An 18,613-nucleotide genomic window follows, 5' to 3' on the forward strand; every position below is an offset into this window, starting at 1 on the left:
CCTCCACCACTGATTCAGGCAGTGCATTCCACGCACCAACCATTCTCTGAGTAAAAAACCTTCTTCTAGTATCCCCCTTGAACTTCCCACCCCTTACCTTAAAGCCATGTCCTCTTGTATTGAGCAGTGGTGCCCAGGCGCTGGCTGTCCACTCTATCTATTCCTCTTAATGTCTTGTATACCTCCTCTCATCCTCCTTCTCTCCAAAGAGTAAAGCCCTAGCTCCCTTAATCTCTGATCATAATCCATACTCTCTAAACCAGGCAGCATCCTGGTAAATCACCACTGTACCCTTTCCAATGCTTCCCCATCCTTCCTATACTGAGGCAACCAGAACTGGACACAGTACTCCAACTAGAGTACTAGTGTACTAGAGTACTAGAGTACTCCAACTAGTGTGACCTAACTAGAGTTTTATAGAGCTGCATCATTACCTTGCCACTCTTAAACTCTATCCCTCGACTTATGAAAGCTAACATCCCATAAGCTTTCTTAACTACCATATCTACCTGTAAGGCAACTTTCAGGGACCTGTGAACATGTACCCCCAGATCCCCCTGCTCCTCCACACTACCAAGTATCCTGCCATTTACTTTGTACTCTGCCTTGGAGTTTGTCCTTCCAAAGTGTACCACCTCACACTTCTCCGGGTTGAACTCCATCTGCCACTTCTCAGCCCACTTCTGCATCCTATCAATGTCTCTCTGCAATCTTTGACAATCCTCTACACTATCCACAACACCACCAACCTTTGTGTCATTTGCAAACTTGCCAACCCACCCTTCTACCCCCACATCCAGGTCGTTAATAAAAATTAAGAAAAGTAGAGGTCCCAGAACCGATCCTTGTGGGACACCACTCATCACAACCCTCCAATCCAAATGTACTCCCTCCACCATGACCCTCTGCTTTCTGCAGGCAAGCCAATTCTGAATCCACCTGGCCAAACTTCCTTGGATCCTATGCCTTCTGACTTTCTGAATAATCCTACCGTGTGGATCTGTTTGCTTATTATTAATATTTTGTTTTATCTTTCTGTATTTGCACAGTTTGTTTTTTGTCTGTTTTGTGTACAGTTTTCATTCTGAGGTGTATCTTTGTATTTACTATGAATGCCTGCAAGAAAATGAATCTTATGGTATATGGTGACATTTATGTACACTGATAATTTGCTTTGAACCTTAAACTCCGAGGGTTCACTAGCCCTCGATCTACTTGTCCGCATGGAGAGAGCAAACCCAACAAAGTATTTCAATTTAAGAACACATAATCTTGAGAATTTATAAAGCACTGGTAAGGCCTCACTTGTATTGTGAGCAGTTTTGGGCCTCTTGTCTTAGAAAGGATATATTGACATTGGAAAGAGTTCAAAGGAGATTCACGAAAATTATTCCAGGATTGAAAGGTTTGTCATATGAAGAATTATTTGAGGGGCTATACTCACTGGAATTCAGAAGAATGAGAGATGACCTCATTGAAACGTATTGAATGTAGAAAAGCCTCGATAGACTGGACGTGGAGAGGACATTTCCTCAAAGACCAGAAGACACAGCCTTAGAATAACAGGGTGTCTTTTTAGAATGAAGATGAGCAGTTTCTTTAGCCAGAGAGTGGTGAATTGGTGGTATTTGAGAATTTTTCAACTGAAGTATTTTTTATCTGTCTTCTCTATGGAAGACACAAGCAGTGTTCCAGATGTTGAAGGGTGTGAGGGAAGAGAAGTGACTGCAGTTACTATTACAAGGGAGAAGGTGATCAAAAAGCTGAAAGACCTTCGGTTGTCCATCGGAATCCGATGACAACATCCACTCTAACGGTGAGATCTTTGACTATACAGATGTATCCTGGGCCCACAAGTTCTATTGCAGGTGGGGCATGTATATGTGGTAGTGATGGCAACCATGGCTGCAGTTCTTCTGGCTCTCTTCTGGTTGTTCTTTCCATCTCCAGAATACGAACCCCGTCCCTACACAGCTGTCGCCAAGTGTTATGGTCAGCAGCAACATCCTCCATTTCCCTGGGTCTGAGCTTGCACTTCCTGAAAGCATTCTTCATCTGATCCTTATAGTGCTTCTTCGGCCCTCCAGCTGAGCGTCAACCATGATGTAGCTGGCTGTATAACACTCTGCGGGATAGCCGACATGGGGGCATCCTTATCACGTGCCCCAGCCACTGCAACTGACGCTGGGTGATCATGGCCTCAATACTTCTGCAGTTGGTCTTTACAGGTATTTCAGTGTGAGGCACCCGCTCACACCAAGTAACTCCCAGGATGCGCTGAAGGCAGCTTATGTGGAAGTGCTCCAAGGACTTGATGTGACGGCTGTAGGTTACCCAAGCTTCACAGCCATAAAGGAGGATGGTGACACAGACGGCTTGGTATACAGCGACCTTTATGGAGGGACAAAGGCTCCTGTTCTGAAAGACTCTACGCCGAAGTCTCCCAAAGGCAGCTGATGCCTGATTAACGTGGCTCTGGATGTCGTGTCAATACCACTATCCTCAGAGAATGCTGAAAGACCTTCAGTACATAAGTTACCCAGACCAAATGAACTGCACCCAAGGATTCTAAAAGAGGTAGTGGTAGCGATTGTGGAGGTATTATTAATAATCTTTCAGAAATCATTGTGATTATGGCATGGTGCCAAAGGTCTGGAAAATTGCAAATATCACTCCACTCTTTAAGAAAGGAGGAAGGCAGCAGAAAGGAAATTATAGACCAGTTAGCCTGACCTCAGTGGTTTGGTAGATGTAGGAGTCAATTGTTAAGTATGAGGTTATGGAGTACTTGGTGACACAGGACAAGGTAGGACGAAGTCAGCATGGCTTTCCTAAGGGAAAATCTTGCCTGACATACCTGTTGGAATTCTTTGAGGAGATTACAAGTAGGATAGATAAAGGAAATACAGTGGATGTTATATATTTGAACTTTCAGAAGGCCCTTGACAAGGTGCCATATGTGAGGCTGCTTACCACCAAGATGGGATTACAGGAAAGTTACAGGCATGGTTGGATCATTGGCTGATTGATAGGAGGCAGCAAGTGGGAATACAAGGATTCTTTTCTGGTTGGCTGCCAGTGACTAGTGGTGTTCTGCAAGGGTCAGTGTTGGAACCACTTCTTTTTATGCTGTATATAAATGATTTAGATGATGGAATTGATGGCTTTGTTGCCAAGTTTGTAGATGATACGAAGATTGGTTGGGGGCGGGGCAGGTAGTGTTGAGGAAACCTGAAGGATTCAGACAGATTAGGAGAATGAGCAAGAAAGTAGCAAATGCAATACAATGATGGAAAATGCATGGTCATGCACTTTGGTAGTAGAAATAAATATGTGGACTATTTTCTAAATGCAGAAAAAAATCCAGAAATCTGAGATGCAAAGGGACTTGGGAGTCCCTGAAGGTTAACTTGCAGGTTGAGTTGGTGAGGAAGGCAAATGCCATGTTAGCATTCATTTCAAATGGTCTAGAATACAAAAGCAAGGATGTGATGCTGAGGCTTTATAAGGCACTGGTGAGGCCTCTCTTTGAGTATTGTGAACGGTTTTGGGCTCCTCATCTAAGAAGAGAACTGCTAACATTGAAGAGTTCAGAGGAAGTTCACAAGGATGATTCCGGGAATAAAAGGGTTATCACACGAGGAAGCTTTGGCACTGGGTCTGTACTTGCTGGAACTGAGAAGGATGAGGAGGGATCTGATTGAAACCTTTCAAATGTTGAAAGACCTAGACAGAGAAGATGTGGAAAGAATGTTTATTACTCCGGCCTCGAGTGTTACAGCCCCCCGGCAGTAGCCTTGCCATTTCCCGCAGGGGCCAAGTCCCGAAGGGACTTCTGCTGCGCTTTTCCCGGAGCCTAGGACGAGGGCATAGCTTCAGGATAGAGGGGCTTTCATTTAAAACAGAGACGCAGTGAAATTTCTTTAGTGAGAGCGTGGTGAATTTGTGGAATTTATTACCACAGGCAGCTGCGGAGGACTGGTCATTGGATGTATTTAAGGCAGAGCTTGATTGATTGTACATGACAAAGGTTCTGGGGAGAAGGCTGTGGAGTGGGGCTGAGGAGGGGATAAAAGAACCTGCTATGATTGAATAACAGAGCAGACTCATAGAAGTGTAGAAAACCTACAACACAATACAGGCTCTTCAGCCCACAAAGTTGTCCCTACCTTAGAAATTATTAGGCATACCTGTAGCTCTCTATTTTTCTAAGCTCCGTATACCTACCTAAAAAATCTCTTAAAAGACCCTATTGAATCCGCCTCCACCACAGTTGCCGGCAGCCCATTCCACTCACTCACCATTCTCTGAGTAAAAATTTTACCCCTGACATCACCTCTGTACCTACTCCCCAGCACCTTAAACCCGCGTCCTCTTGTGGCAACCATTTCAACCGTGGGAAAAAGCCTCTTGACTATCCACACGATCAATGCCTCTCATCATCTTATACACCTCTATCAGGTCACATCTCATCCTCCATTGCTCCAAGGAGAAAAGGCCAAGTTCACTCAACCTATTCTCATAAGGCATGCTCCCCAATCCAGGCAACATCCTTGTAAATCTCCTCTGCACCCTCTCTTTGGCTTCCACATCCTTCCTGTAGTGAGGCAACCAGAACTGAGCACAGTACCCCAAGTGGGGTCTGACTTGCATCCTATATAGCTGCAACAATACCTCTCGGCTCCTAAATTCAATTCCACGATTGATGAAGGCCAATACACCGTACGCCTTCTTAACCACAGAGTCAACCTGCACAGCTGCTATGAGCGTCCTATGGACTAGGACCCCAAGATCCCTCTGATCCTCCACACTGCCAAGAGTCTTACCATTAATACTATATTCTGCCATCATATTTGACCTACCAAAATGAACCACTTCACACTTATCTGGGTTGAACTCCATTTGCCACTTCTCAGCCCAGTTTGGCATCCTATCAATGTCCCTCTGTAACCACTGACACCCCTTCACACTATCCATGACACCTCCAACCTTTGTGTCATCAGCAAACTTACTAACCCATCCCTTCACTTCCTCATCAAGGTCATTTATAAAAATCACGAAGAGTAAGGGTCCCAGAACAGATCCCTGAGGCACTCCACTAATGACCGACCTCCATGTAGAATATGACCCATCTACAACCACTCTTTGCCTTCTGTGGGCAAGCCAGTTCTGGTTCCACAAAGCAATGTCCCTTTGGATCCATGCCACCTTACTTTCTCTATAAGCCTTGAATGGGGTACCTTATCAAATGCCTTGCTGAAATCCAGATACACTACATCCACTGCTCTTCCTTCATCAATGTGTTAGTCACATCCTCAAAAAATTCAGTTAGGCTCATAAGGCACGACATGCCCATGACAAAGCCATGCTGACTTTTCTTAATCATATTATACCTCTCCAAATGTTCAAAAATCTTGCCTCTCAGGAATTTCTCCATCAACATAGACGATAGACAGTAGGTGCAGGAGTAGGCCTTTTGGCCCTTCTAGCCAGCACCACCATTCACTGTGATCATGGCTGATCATTACCAATCACTGAAGTAAGACTCACTGGTCTATAATTTACTGGGCCATTTCTAGTCCCTTTCTTGAATAAGGGAACAACATCCTCAACCCTCCGATCCTCCGGAACCTCTTCCATCCCCATTGATGATGCAAAGGTCATGCCAGAGGCTCAGCAATCTTCTCCCTCGCCTCCCACGGTAGTCTGGGCTACATCTCGTCTAGTCCCGGCAACTTGATGCTTTCCAAAAGCTCCAGCACATGCTCTTCCTTAATATCTACATGCTCAAACTTTTCAGTCCGCTGTAAGTCGTCCCTACAATTGCCAAAATCCTTTTCCATAGTGAATAGTGAAGCAAAGTATTCATTAAATCCCTCACTATCTCCTCAGGTTCCATACTCATTTTTCCACTGTCACACTTGATAGGTCCTATTTTCTCATGTCTTATGCTCATGGGTTGGAAGGGCCTATTACAGTACTATATCTCTAAATAAAAATAAAACATTTTACAGTCTGGATGAAGATGGGTGGAATTGTACACCAGTGTGGTCTGTTGCCTTCTCATGGCAACCACTGAACTACAGGTTTTAATTTAAATCCCCATGTAGTTCAGTAGTGTCCTTTAGGAAGAGGAATGTACCATCCTGGCCTGATCTGACCTGTGTTACAGTGACGTTGTTTGCCTTTCAGTTGAATAACTGTTCCATAATGTGGCACATCATCGCCACCTCGAGGACAATGAGGGAAGGGTAACAAATACTGGCTGAGAGTTTTTAATAAAATAGTAAATCTCTTGCCTCCAAAATTAGTGTTTGGGCTGTTGGCAGTTCCTTGTTGAGATACTTCACTGTGCCAAGTTCTGGGCTGTTTCCAGTAACTATGTTGTACTTTAGTCAAGCTTATTAAAAATTGAAGACCCTGAAGGGTTTCTGCCCATAACGTCAACTGTTCCTCTCCATGGATGCTGTCTGACCTGAATTACTGCAGCATTTTTGTGTGTTTCTCTGGATTTCCAGCATTAGTTGAACCCTTTGGTGTTCCTTAAAGATCAGCTTTCTTTGTCACATGTATATCACATTGAAACATACAGAGAAATCAGTTCTGATTCTGAAATGTCTCATTGCACCAACAAACGGTACATTCCAAGGAATGTTCCGAGCCAGCCCACAATTGTCTATGCTTCTGGAGCCAACGTGGTGTGCCTACTACTCGCTAACTTGGACACCTTTGGAATATGAGAGGAAGTTAGAGCACTGGGGGAAAATTTTGCAGTCATGAGGAAAACGTACTAAGTTCTCCTGGATGGCAGAGGGAATTGAACCTGGGTCACTGGTGCAGTAAATTATAGAACTTAGAAATCTATAGCACGTTACAGGCTCTTTGGTCCACAATGTAGTGCTGACCTTGTAACCTACTGTTGAAACTGCCTGGAATTTCCCTGCAGCATAGCCCTCTATTTTTCAAAGCTCTGTGTACCTACCTAAGAGTGTCTTAAAAGACCCTATTGTATCCACTTCCACCACCGCTGCTGGCAGTGCATTCCACCACCCACCACACTCTTTAGAAAAACTTAGCTCTTGCATCACCCTTGTACCTACTTCCAAGCACCTTAAAACTATGCCCCCTTGTGTTAGCGATTTCAGCCCTAGAGAGAAAGCATCTGGCTATCCACAGTCAATGCCTCTCATCATCTTTTACACCTCTATCGGGTCACCTCTCATCCTCCGTCACTCCAGGAGAAAAGGCCAAGTTCACTCAACCTATTTGCATAAGGCACACTCTTCAATCCAGGCAACATCCTTACAAATCTCCTCTGCATTATCTTTATAGTACCCACATACTTAGTGAAATGACCAGAACTGAACACAGTTCTCCAAGTGGGAGTACATAACCTCACAGCTCTTGAACTCAATCCCAAGGTTGATGAAGGCCAACACACCATATGCTTTATTATGTTAACCTGTGCAGCACCTTTGAGTGTCCTATGGACACGGATTCCAAGATCTCTCTGATCCTCCACACTGCCAAGAGGCTTGCCATTAATACTATGTCTTCAATTTGGCCTACCAAAATGAACACTTCACACATATCTGGGTTGAACTCCATCTACAACTTCTCAGAACAGTTCTACATCCTATTGATATCCCACTGTAAGCTCTGACAGCCCTCCAGACTATCCACAACTTCCCCCATCCTTTCTGTCATCAGCAGACTTACTAACCCACCCTTCTACTTCTTCATCCATTATAAAAATCACAGAGGAGAGGTCCCAGAACAGATCTCTGTGGAACACAAAGTACACTGCAGATGCTGTGGTCAAATCAAGACGTACAAAAGCTGGATGAATTAAGCAGGTCGGGCAGCATCCGTTGACTGCTTCCCTGTGGAACACTACTGGTCACTGACCTCCATGCAGAATGCGAACCATCTACAACTATCTTATGCCTTCTGTGGGCAAGCCAGTTCTAGATCCACAAAACAAGGTCTCCTTGAGTCTCATGCCTCATTATCTTCTGAATGAGCCTTGCTTGAACCTTATCAAATGCCTTGCTGAAATCCATATACACTACATCTGCTGCTCTACCTTCATCAATGTGTTTGGTTACATCCTCAAAGAATTCAGTTAGGCTCGTAAGGCACGACCTGCCCTTGATAAAGCCTTGCTGACTATCCCTAAGCAGACTATGTTGCTCCAAATGCTCATAAGTTCTTTCTTGTGAGAACATGGGAAACAGACAATTTAAATGACTTTTATTAAACTATTCAGGTTTTAAAAAGCCAGACATGCAATTTTCAGGCAAAGATCTTTAAGTTCAAGATTCAAGTTTATTTATCAGATGTACATAGAAACGTCTAGAGAAATGCATAATTTGTGATCAGAACGGGGATACTCTAGGGTGTGCTGTGGACGGCCTGCAAGTGTCGGCACACTTTCCGGGTGAAATTCACATTATCTGAAATAAAACTGGAATTAAGTCTGATTCTGTACAATGCTATCCATCCATTTATTATTCTGTGCTTTTTTTAATGCTATTTTGATGTGCTGGTTTGAGAGAGCAAAGCTGTTGGCCTTATTATGCACTTGTCTAGAGCTACAGCCACAGTTTCCAAATGCTACCCATTTGAAGTGAACAATTCAACTAAATATACTTTCTCTGGACTATGATCACTGCAATCTGCTGCATCATGTTACAGGCCCTTCGGCCCACAGTGTTGTGCTGACCATGTAACTTACTCTAGAAACTGCTTAAAATTTCCCTAGCGCATAGTTGTCTTTCTAAGCTCCATGTACCTGTCTAAGAGGCTCTTAATAGACCCTGTTGTATCCACATTTAATTTCTTTGTGGGAGTTGTGCTTTTAAACCATCTGTATGACCTGTCATTTTTACGGTGTCCTAAAGGACTCGACAAACTGGATTCTTGAGATTGCAGGTACGAATGCAGTAGCCATTGCTGGAACATATTTGAGGCGGATTGGAACAGTGGGGCCCCAGTCCAAGATCGGAAAACATACCAGCATTTAAGCACTGCGCCAGATTAAAAAGGTTAAAGCATTGAGGCTGTGGGTGAAAGACGAAGCAACATTCAGCTCTCTACCCAGCGCTGAATTGGCTTCGTGGCTGTGGACTCACTTTTAGGGTCTCTGTGGCTCATGTTCTGTGTTACTTGTTTACCTTTTTTTAATTGTTTGACAGTGTTTGTTGTATGAGGATTTTCATGAATTCTGTAGTATTTATTTGTTTTGTGGCTGCCTGCAAGAAGATGAATCTAAAGGCTGTATATGGTGTACGTACTTTGGAGCTTGGGTTCATCCTAGAACAGGCGACTACTGCAGAGAGCATCCGCGCTCACTGCTCTTGTCAGGCTCCTGAAACCTTGTCAAGTGAATGTTGGGGATATTTTGCTGTGTTCGTCTGAATCCAGTCATCAGCTGCTCATTAGTATATGGTGTTTCACAAAGGAAATTAAATATCAGTCGATCTAACTAAATATTTTTAACCTTAATTTGAAATTATTTATTTGTATTGGTAAGTGTTGAATTTATTATCTTTTTATTTGCCTTTCTCTTGAAATAACAGCAACATTTTAAAGGTTCGTAATGTAGCCAAGTCTTTGAGGTGTATCTGAGCAGCCAGGCAAGGCTTTGATGGAATGATGACACTGTACGTTTGTATGTTCTTGCCATGACCTTAGGATGCTCCAACTTCCTCCTCCATTCTAGACATGAGGGTTAGTAGGTTAATTGGTCACATGTGTGTAAATTCGGCATCACTGTATCATTGTGCCAGAAGGGCTTGTTACCATGTTGTATCTCTAGATAAAATTATAAAAAATTAAGGTGTTAAGTCCAAGAATTGGCTTTAGATTTTGTGTTCAATATAAACAAATTTGCAACATCGTATTCAGAAATGTTAGCAACACATGAAATGCTGGCAGCATCTATGGAAAAGAGTGAAGTGTCATCTTTTCGGGCTGAAACTCTTCATCAGGACTGGGGAAAAGAAAGTGAGAGCAAGGTGGGGGAGGGAGGAAGAAATGCAAGGTGGTGGGTGATGGGTGAAGCCGGGGGGTGGGGGGGGGGGGGGGAAGGTGAAGTAAAGAGCTGGGAAATTGATAGGTGAAAGAGATACAGGGCTGGAGAAGGGGGAATCTGATAGGAGAGGATAGAAGACCATGGAAGAAAAGGATAGGAGAGGAACAGCAGAGGGAAGTGATGGGCAGGCAAGAAGATAAGGTAAGAAAGGGAAAAGAGAATGGGGATTGGTGGAGTGGGGTGGGGTGGTGCAATTACCGGAAGCCCAAGACATCAGGTTGCAGGCTACCCAGGTGGAATACAAGGTATTGCTCCTCCATCCTGAGTGTGGCCTCATTGTGGCAGTAGAGGAGGCCTTAGACTGACATGTTGGAATGGGAAGTAGAATTGAAATGGGTGGCCACTGGGAGATCCCACTTTTTCTGGCAGTTGGAGTGTAGGTCTCACTGATCTACAGCAGACGATCTACAGCGGTGAGATGCTGAAGATGTTCTATCGGTCAGTTGTGGAGAGCGCCCTCTTCTTTGTGGTGGCGTGCTGGGGAGGCAGCATTAAGAAGAGGGACGCCTCACGTCTTAATAAGCTGGTAAGGAAGGTGGGCTCTGTAGTGGGCACAGAACTGGAGAGTATGACATCGGTGGCAGAGCGGAGGGCGCTGAGTAGGCTATGGTCAATCATGGAAAACCCTGAACATCCTCTGCACAGCACTATCCAGAGACAGAGAAGCAGCTTCAGCGGCAGGTTGCTGTCAATGCAATGCTCCTCAGACAGGATGAAGAGATCATTACTCCCCAACGCCATTAGGTTCTACAATTCAACCTCCAGGGGCAAGACATGTTAAGTGCCGGGGTTAGGACAGAGCTTAAGTTACCACTCAATGCACTTTAGTAAACTATTCAAGAACTTTTTAAAAGCTATTTATTAATGCTTTTTGGGAGGGTGATTTTAGATGCATATCATATTTATACTGAGTTAAATACTGTATGTAATTAGTTTTGCTACAATAAGTGTATGGGACACTGGAAAAATGTTGAATTTCCCCTTGGGGATGAATAAATTATCTATCTATCTATCAGACCACACTGGAAGTGCAGAATACAGTAGATGACCCACCACCCTCACTTCTTGCTCTGTCTTCTCTTTTTCTCCCCCAGTCCTAATGAAGGTTCTTGGCCAGAAACATCGACTGTTTACTCTTTTCCATAGATGCTGCTTAGCCTGCTGAGATCCTCCAAAATTTTGCGTGTGTGTGTTGCTTGGATTTCCAGCATCTGCAGATTTTTCTTGTGTCAAAAATGTCAGTAATTCCAATAACCAGATCTGCAGATTCATGCACAGATTAGCCCTTGTAGTTAGTCTGAGAATAGTTAGGATTTGCTTTATTTATCACATGTACATCAAAACACACGCTACCGTCACTGGTGTGAATGACCAACACAGTTCAAGGATGTGCTGGAGGAACCATTGTGTTGCCAAGCCTCCAGCACCTATACAGCATACCCACAGCTTACTGACCCTAACTGGTATGTCTTTAGAATGTGGGAAGAAACCCATGCGTTCATGGGGAGAATCTACAAACTTCTTACAGACAGCGGCGGGAATTGAACTCCTCTCACGAGTTCTGTAAAGCAAGGTGTAACCACTACGCTACCGTGTCTTGCATGGTTTGTGTTGAATGCAGATTGTGATATGGTTTTTCGTACCATGGTTATTTATATTTAGTGTGTTGTACTGTTTCTGGTCCTTGGGTTTACTACTTTCTCTCCTGGTTTGCTGTTTTCCAGGACGATCTGCTTTCAATGAAAGTCGGGAGTGTTCTCCATCACCTCAGCATCAAGCGAGCCATCCAAGTTCTCCGAATAAATAACTTTGAAGCTAATTGTCTGCGGAGGCGGCCATCTGATGAGGTAGGGGCAGCTTCACAAGGGGTCGCTCTTCAGGCCTTGTTTCTCTACATCAGAATGGTGTGCAACTTGGTGGGACCTCTTCCATCTAGATCTACAAGGCACAAGTCAGGAATGCAATGGAGCCCTCCCAACCACCTGATCCAGTGCAGCATCAACAACTCCATGCCATCCACCAAAGAGCAGATGACAACTGGTACCTCACTCATAGCTCGTCCCTTCGCTCCCCAAACCCTCAAGGACACATCTACTGTAGAGAAGACCACAATGGGCACCTCATTCAACCTTAAGAAAGACGGGGCTGACAGCACGGAGGAATACCACCACCTCCAAATTGCACCCCAATTTGACTTGGAAATATATGGTTGTTCCTTCATTGTGGAGGGGTACCTAAACAGAGAGGGTGAATAGGATTAGCATGAATAGGGATTGCAGTCAGCATGGGTGAGCTCGGCCAAGGGCCTCTTTCAGTGCTACACAGCTCTGCGAATCTGAGTCTGTCACTAGTTCTAAATCCTAAAACTCTTCCCCAACAGCACTACAAACACCTTCACCAGAAGGACTGAAATGAACATGTACAGTACAGCATTGGCCCACAATGCTAAATTAAACCAATCACAGCTGCTTGCACATGCTCTGTCTCCCTCCATTCCCTCCCTGTTCACGTTCACTCCCACTTTGTCACAATTTGAATCAGGTTTATTATCTCGTGTGGTATTCTTCCTTTTAAGCACATCATCCCTACTGCGGATTAAGCTGTTGTCAGCAGCTTGCCAACATCCTCCGTCCTGGACCACTCTTTCAAGTGTTCCCAGATGTAATCCATTGTCTTGGTGGATCCTTGCTCTCCCAGGGATGAGGGTCTTTAGAGTTTCTGTAGCCCCCTACCCAAACCTCCTCCTCTCACAGCTGGGCTTGGTACAGTCCATGGTGGATGTACCACTGAAAGATGTCATGAAATTTGTTATTTTCTGGCAGTAGTCAGTGCAATACATAAAATGTACCATAAATTACAATAAGAAATCTATTTAAAAAAGAAATAAGTAGTGCAAGAAGAGTGCAAAAGAAATGGATTGTGTTCATGAGTTCATTGTCCATTCAGAAATCTGGTGAAGGGGAAGAAACATTTGAGTGTGTGTCTTTGGGCTCCTGTACCACCACCTTCATGGTGGCAATGAGAAGAGGGCATGTCCTGGGTGGTGGTGGTCTTTAATGTCTTTTTGAAGATGTTCTTGATGCTGCAGAGGCTGGTGCCCATGATGGGCTGAGTTTACAACCCAAGAGCCCCTCGGGCTGGGCCAATAAATGTCAGTGACACACAGGGCCTAGAAAGAGAAGCGCGCAGTTTAGGAGTTTGTTTTTAATATGTGTAGCCAAAAAGTGGAGTTTGAAGCATGCCTAAAAGCATTTTCTCTCCCAGAATAACATCAGCCCAGCAGAGGTATCACGGTGGACCAACCACCGGGTGATGGAGTGGCTTCGCTCGGCCGATCTGGCAGAATACGCTCCCAACTTAAGAGGCAGTGGAGTGCATGGAGGATTGATGGTAAGGCCAAACAGAGCTGATATCGATGCTGGTTATTTAATGTTATAAATTAAAGTGACTACTTCTTCACTAAAATGTACTGTATGTGCTCTGCCTCTGGATGTTGGCTGTTAATTGCTTTGTGTAGAACATAGAACAGTGCAGCACTCTACAGACCCTACAGTTTGTGATGTTGTGCAGATATTTTAACCTACTCTAAAATCAATCTGCTAATTTAAACAAGCTTTAGATTCCCAGATGCTGCTCTCCCTGTCCGGTCTGGCAGCAGCATTAAACCAACAATCTAGCAGAAAGGGGTGGGAGTGCAGGATTTTCTCTGGACTCATTCACATTATGCTTGGGGCTGATAGCCTCTAGATTATCTTTTAATATATGAGGAGCACTTGATGGCTCTGGGTCTGTAATTTCTGGAGTTTAGAAGAATGAGGGGGGATCTCATTGAAACCTATTGAATATTGAAAGGCCTTGATAAAGTGGATGTGGAAAAGATGTTTCCTATAATGGGGGAGACTAGGAGCAGAAGACACAGCCTCAGAATAGAGGGACATCCATTAGGACAGGAATGAGGAGGAATTTCTTTAGCCAGTGGGTGGTGAATCTGTGGAATTCATTGCCACAGGCAGCTGTGGAGGCCAAGTCATTAGAAATGTGTTTCAAACAGAGATTGATGGGTTCTTGATTAGTCAGGGTATCAAAGGTTATGGCGAGAAGGCAGGAGAAAAGGGTGTAAATTAGCCATAATGGAGTAGAGTTGATGGGCAGAAAGGCCTAATTCTTCTCCTGGTCTTGTGGTCTAATATTGGCTGGTCTTCCACCTCCAGGTACTGGAACCTCGCTTTAATGTGGAAACGCTGGCCATGCTGCTGAACATCCCTCCCAATAAAACGCTGCTCAGGCGACACTTGGCCACGCACTTCAATCTGCTGGTTGGTCCTGATGCTCAACGCCAGAAGCGAGAGGCAGTGGAATCCCCAGACTATGCTCTTCTTACAGCCACTGCCAAGGTTAAGGTGAGCACAATGATCCGTACTTGTTGTACACGTTGCCATTCTATTGCACAGCATTCTTATTTGCCTCTTACCTGCTGGTGTACTGGTCAGCACCGGATTCGCTCTGCACAAACCGGGCAGCATAGTGTTCTCTTTGTGTAAGAGTCCTTTAGCGTTTTAAAGCCTATTTCTCTCTGTTGTAGGCTCAGGAACAGTCAGTTACCCTTCAATAGTGTAGCATCCTTTTTGTGTATTGTACACTTTTCCAAATGCACTTATAATTAAACAATAAAACCATAAGGTAATGGCAGAATTAGGCTATTTGGCCTATTGTGGCTGATTTATTACCTCTCTCAACCCCATTCTCGTCCCTTATCCCTATAACTTTGACACCCTGACTAATCAAGAACCTATCAACCTCCACTTTAAATATAGCCAATGACTTGGCCGCCCCAACTGCCTGTACCAATGAATTCCTTAGATTCACTACCCTCTGGCTAAAGAAATTCCTCCTCAGCTCTATTCTAAATGCGCACCCCTTGATTCTGATTCAAGATTCCTCCACTATAGGAAACATCCTCTCTGCATCTAATCTGTCTAGACCTTTTGATATTCAAAAGGTCTCAGTGAGGATCTTCCCCCCCCCCCCCCCCAACCCCTCATTCTTCTAAACTCCAAGTACAGGTCTAGAATGGACAAATACTCCCAAATAAGAGAAAATCTGCAGATGCTGGAAATCCGAGCAACACATACACAAAATGCTGGAGGAACTCAGCAAGCCAGGCAGTATCTATGGAAAAGAATACACTCTTTTCCATAGATGCTGCTTAGCCTGCTGAGTTCCTCCAGCATTTTGTGTGTGTTGATCAGACACTCCTTATGTTTCATTCCTGGGATCATTTCAGTGAACCTCCTGAGGACCCTCTCCAATGCTAGTACATACTTTCTTAGATAAGAGGCCCAAAAATTCTCTCAATACTCCAAAAGCAGTGTGACCAAAGCCTTATAAAACGTCAGCATTACATCCTTGCTCTTACATTCTAGTCCTCTTGAAATAAATGTTAACATTTGCCTTCCTTACCACTGACTCAACCTGCAAGTTAACCTTGGGGAATCCTGCACGAGGACTCCCAAGTTCCTTTGCAGCTCTGAGTTTTGAGTTTTTTTCCCCGTTTCAAAAATGGTCTATGCCTTTGTTCCTTAAATAATAAAAGGAGATAATTGAATATTGAAATAACCAAATCTTGAAAGCCCAGATAGAATGGACATGAAGATGATGTTTCCTAGAGTGCGAGAGTTTAGGACCAGCGGGCACAGCCTCAGAATGGAGGAACATCCCCTTAGAACAGAGATGAGGAATTTCTGTAGCCTGGTGATGGGGGGCCTGTGGAATTCATTGTCACAGATGGCAGTGGAGGCCAAGTCATAGGGTAAGTTTAAAGTGGAGGTTGATCTTTAATTAGTAAGATGTCGAAGGTAACAGGGAGAAGACAGAAGGATGGGAGTGAAAGAGAAAATAAATCAGCCATGATGGAATAGCAGAGCAGACTTGATGGATCAAGTTGAATGTCTTCTATGTTAACCCTGCTTCTAACATGGTCCTTTTGAAAAACAAGTGGAAGGTGTAGAGGAGGAAGGGTAATGATCAAGTGCTCTGTTGATTCAGAGGAAGGACACTTTATATAGTTAAGTAAAGCATTGAACCAGCCCATCACATCCATGCTAGCCTTTTTACCCAATTACAGCAGTTCCATTTGCCTGTATCCTTCTATGCCTTGCCTTACAATGTCTCTTAAAAGTAGTGGTTTAATATAATTATATAACAATGGCCCAGAAACAGGCTATCTTGGCCCTTCTAGTCCGTGCCGATGCTTACACTCACCTAGTCCCACTGACCCGCACTCAGCCCATAACCCTTCATTCCTTTCCTGTCCATATACCTATCCAATTTTACTTTAAATGACAATACTGAACCTATCTCTACCACTTCTACTGGAAGCTCATTCCACACAGCTACCACTCTCTGAGTAAAGAAATTCCCCCTCGTGTTACCCTTAAACTTTTGCCCCCTAACTCTCAAATCATGTCCTCTTGTTTGAATAATCTAGTTCCATCACCACCACTGTCAGGGAGATCCAGATATCAACCACTCCTTGTGTGTTTTAAAGAAAAACTTTTCCCTCTGATCCCCTTTACAACTCCATCTCATGAATCAATTTTGATATTACTGACACATATCGTGAAATATATTGTTTTGCAGCTGTACATAATAATAAATACTAAATTAAAATAGGAAGTATATATATTAAAAATTTAATTTAAATAAGTAGTGCAAAAAGAGGAAGAAAATAGTGAGGTGTGTTCATGGATTCACTATCCGTTCAGAAGTCTGATGGTGGAGGGGAAGAAGCTGTTCCTGAAACGTTGTGTGTGTGCATTCAGGCTCATGTGCCACCACCATGATGGTAGCAGTGAGAAGATGGCATGTCCTGGGTGATAGGGGTTCTTCATGACAGCTGCTGTCTTTCTGAGGCATCACCTTTTGAACGTGTCCTCGATGCTGCAGAAGCAAATCCCCATGATGATGCTGGCTGAATGAACAACCCTCTCGCTTTTACCAATCCTGTGCACATTAAACTTGTACCCTTTTGTCTTTGATTCCCCTACCATGGGAAAAATATTCTATCTGCTCTTTCTGTGCCTCCCAAAATTTTATTTAGCTCTATCAGGTTGTCCCTCAGCCTCTTCTTCAATGAAACAAGTCAGCCAATCCAATCTCTTCCCACAATGTAGTCCAGGTAATACTCTGGTGAATATCCTTTGTCCCCTTTCCCGTAAAACTATAGCCTACCTGAACTGCACACAAGTGCCACCTAGCCGTTGTTTTGTGAAGTTCAAACATAACATCCCAACTTCTACAGCCTGCACTTTGACCTGTGAAGGCATGTATGCCGTGTGCCTTCACAGTGTGAAACGGTTGCCGGGAAACTTAGATTATTCTGGATTCTGATAACTAAATGGAAGATGTTTCCTCTTGACAAAAGATTTAAGTGGTGGGGGGGTGATTATAACTCACCTCCACATTACTGATGAAGGTCAGTAGGAAATGTTCTGCTCTGTCGAAGTCCTCCTAATGGGAAAACCTCTGTGAGCTGGCCTCTTGTCTATCTTTGTTCCAACAACTAGAAGACCATAAGACATACCAGCAGAATTAGGCCATTTGGCCCATTGAGTGTGCTCGACCATTTCCATCATTGCTTATTTATTAAACCTCTCAACCTCATTCTCCTGCCTTCTCCCCGGAACTAGGATGTCTGGATTAATCAAAAACCTATCAGCTTCCACTTTAAATATAAGAAAGGATTTAGCTTCCACAGCTGTCTGTGGCAATGAATTCCACAGAGTAACCACAATCTATCTAAAGAAGTTCCTCCTTATCTGTGTTCTTCTGGGATATCCCTCTGTTCTGAGATGGTGCCCTCTGGTCTTAGGCTCCCCCACTATAGGAAATTTCCTCTTTACACCCACTCTATACTGTATTCTTTCAATATTCTATAGGTTTCAATGAGACTCCCCCACCTCCCATATATCTAAATTTCAAGGTGTACAAGCTCATATGTTAACTCTGTCATCCCCAGAATCATTTTCATGACCTACTTTGAACCCTCTCTGATCTTCTCTCAGATAAGGGGCGCAAAAGTGCTCACAATACTCTGTGCACTGACCAATTCTTTATAAAGTGTCAGCATTACATCCTTGTTTTTATATTCTAGTCCTCTCAAAATGAATGCCAACATTACATTTGCAAATTATTAATCAATGCTCTTCTCCTGTGGTTGTTGCTGGATTTTGGCTGTTAATCTCTCTCAGCCCAAGAAGCTAGTGTTCAGCAACTTTGGGAGCCTGAGGAAGCGGAAGCAGGATGAGGAAGAGTACATCTGTCCGATGGAATTGGGGCTCCCACCAGGAAGTGGCTTCAAAAAAGGAAGCAAGCAGGTTCGAGGGATGGAGCTGAGACTATACAATGAGGAGGACCTGGACAAGCTTGAGCAGGTAACATTGACCGAGCCAGGTATACTGTGTTATTACCTTTTGAACCTTCCGAAAAGTCTTGTGAACAGTGTTGACCTGGGCTTTA

General features: G+C 43.9%; 1 protein-coding gene across 5 annotated transcripts in view; it reads left to right on the forward strand.

The window, feature by feature from the left end:
- Window positions 1–18,613, forward strand: part of ppfibp1b (PPFIA binding protein 1b) — a 290,693-nt gene that overhangs the window by 258,468 nt on the left and 13,612 nt on the right. For all 5 annotated transcript variants that reach the window (XM_059978579.1, XM_059978581.1, XM_059978578.1 and 2 more), the window contains 4 exons: window positions 11,821–11,943; window positions 13,361–13,486; window positions 14,308–14,496; window positions 18,346–18,528. In XM_059978579.1, coding sequence (XP_059834562.1) covers window positions 11,821–11,943; window positions 13,361–13,486; window positions 14,308–14,496; window positions 18,346–18,528 — 621 coding nt within the window. The remainder of the gene's footprint in view (window positions 1–11,820; window positions 11,944–13,360; window positions 13,487–14,307; window positions 14,497–18,345; window positions 18,529–18,613) is intronic.

This window comes from Hypanus sabinus, chromosome 8 (genome assembly GCF_030144855.1).
Source record: "Hypanus sabinus isolate sHypSab1 chromosome 8, sHypSab1.hap1, whole genome shotgun sequence".
Classification (NCBI taxonomy): Eukaryota; Metazoa; Chordata; class Chondrichthyes; order Myliobatiformes; family Dasyatidae; genus Hypanus; species Hypanus sabinus.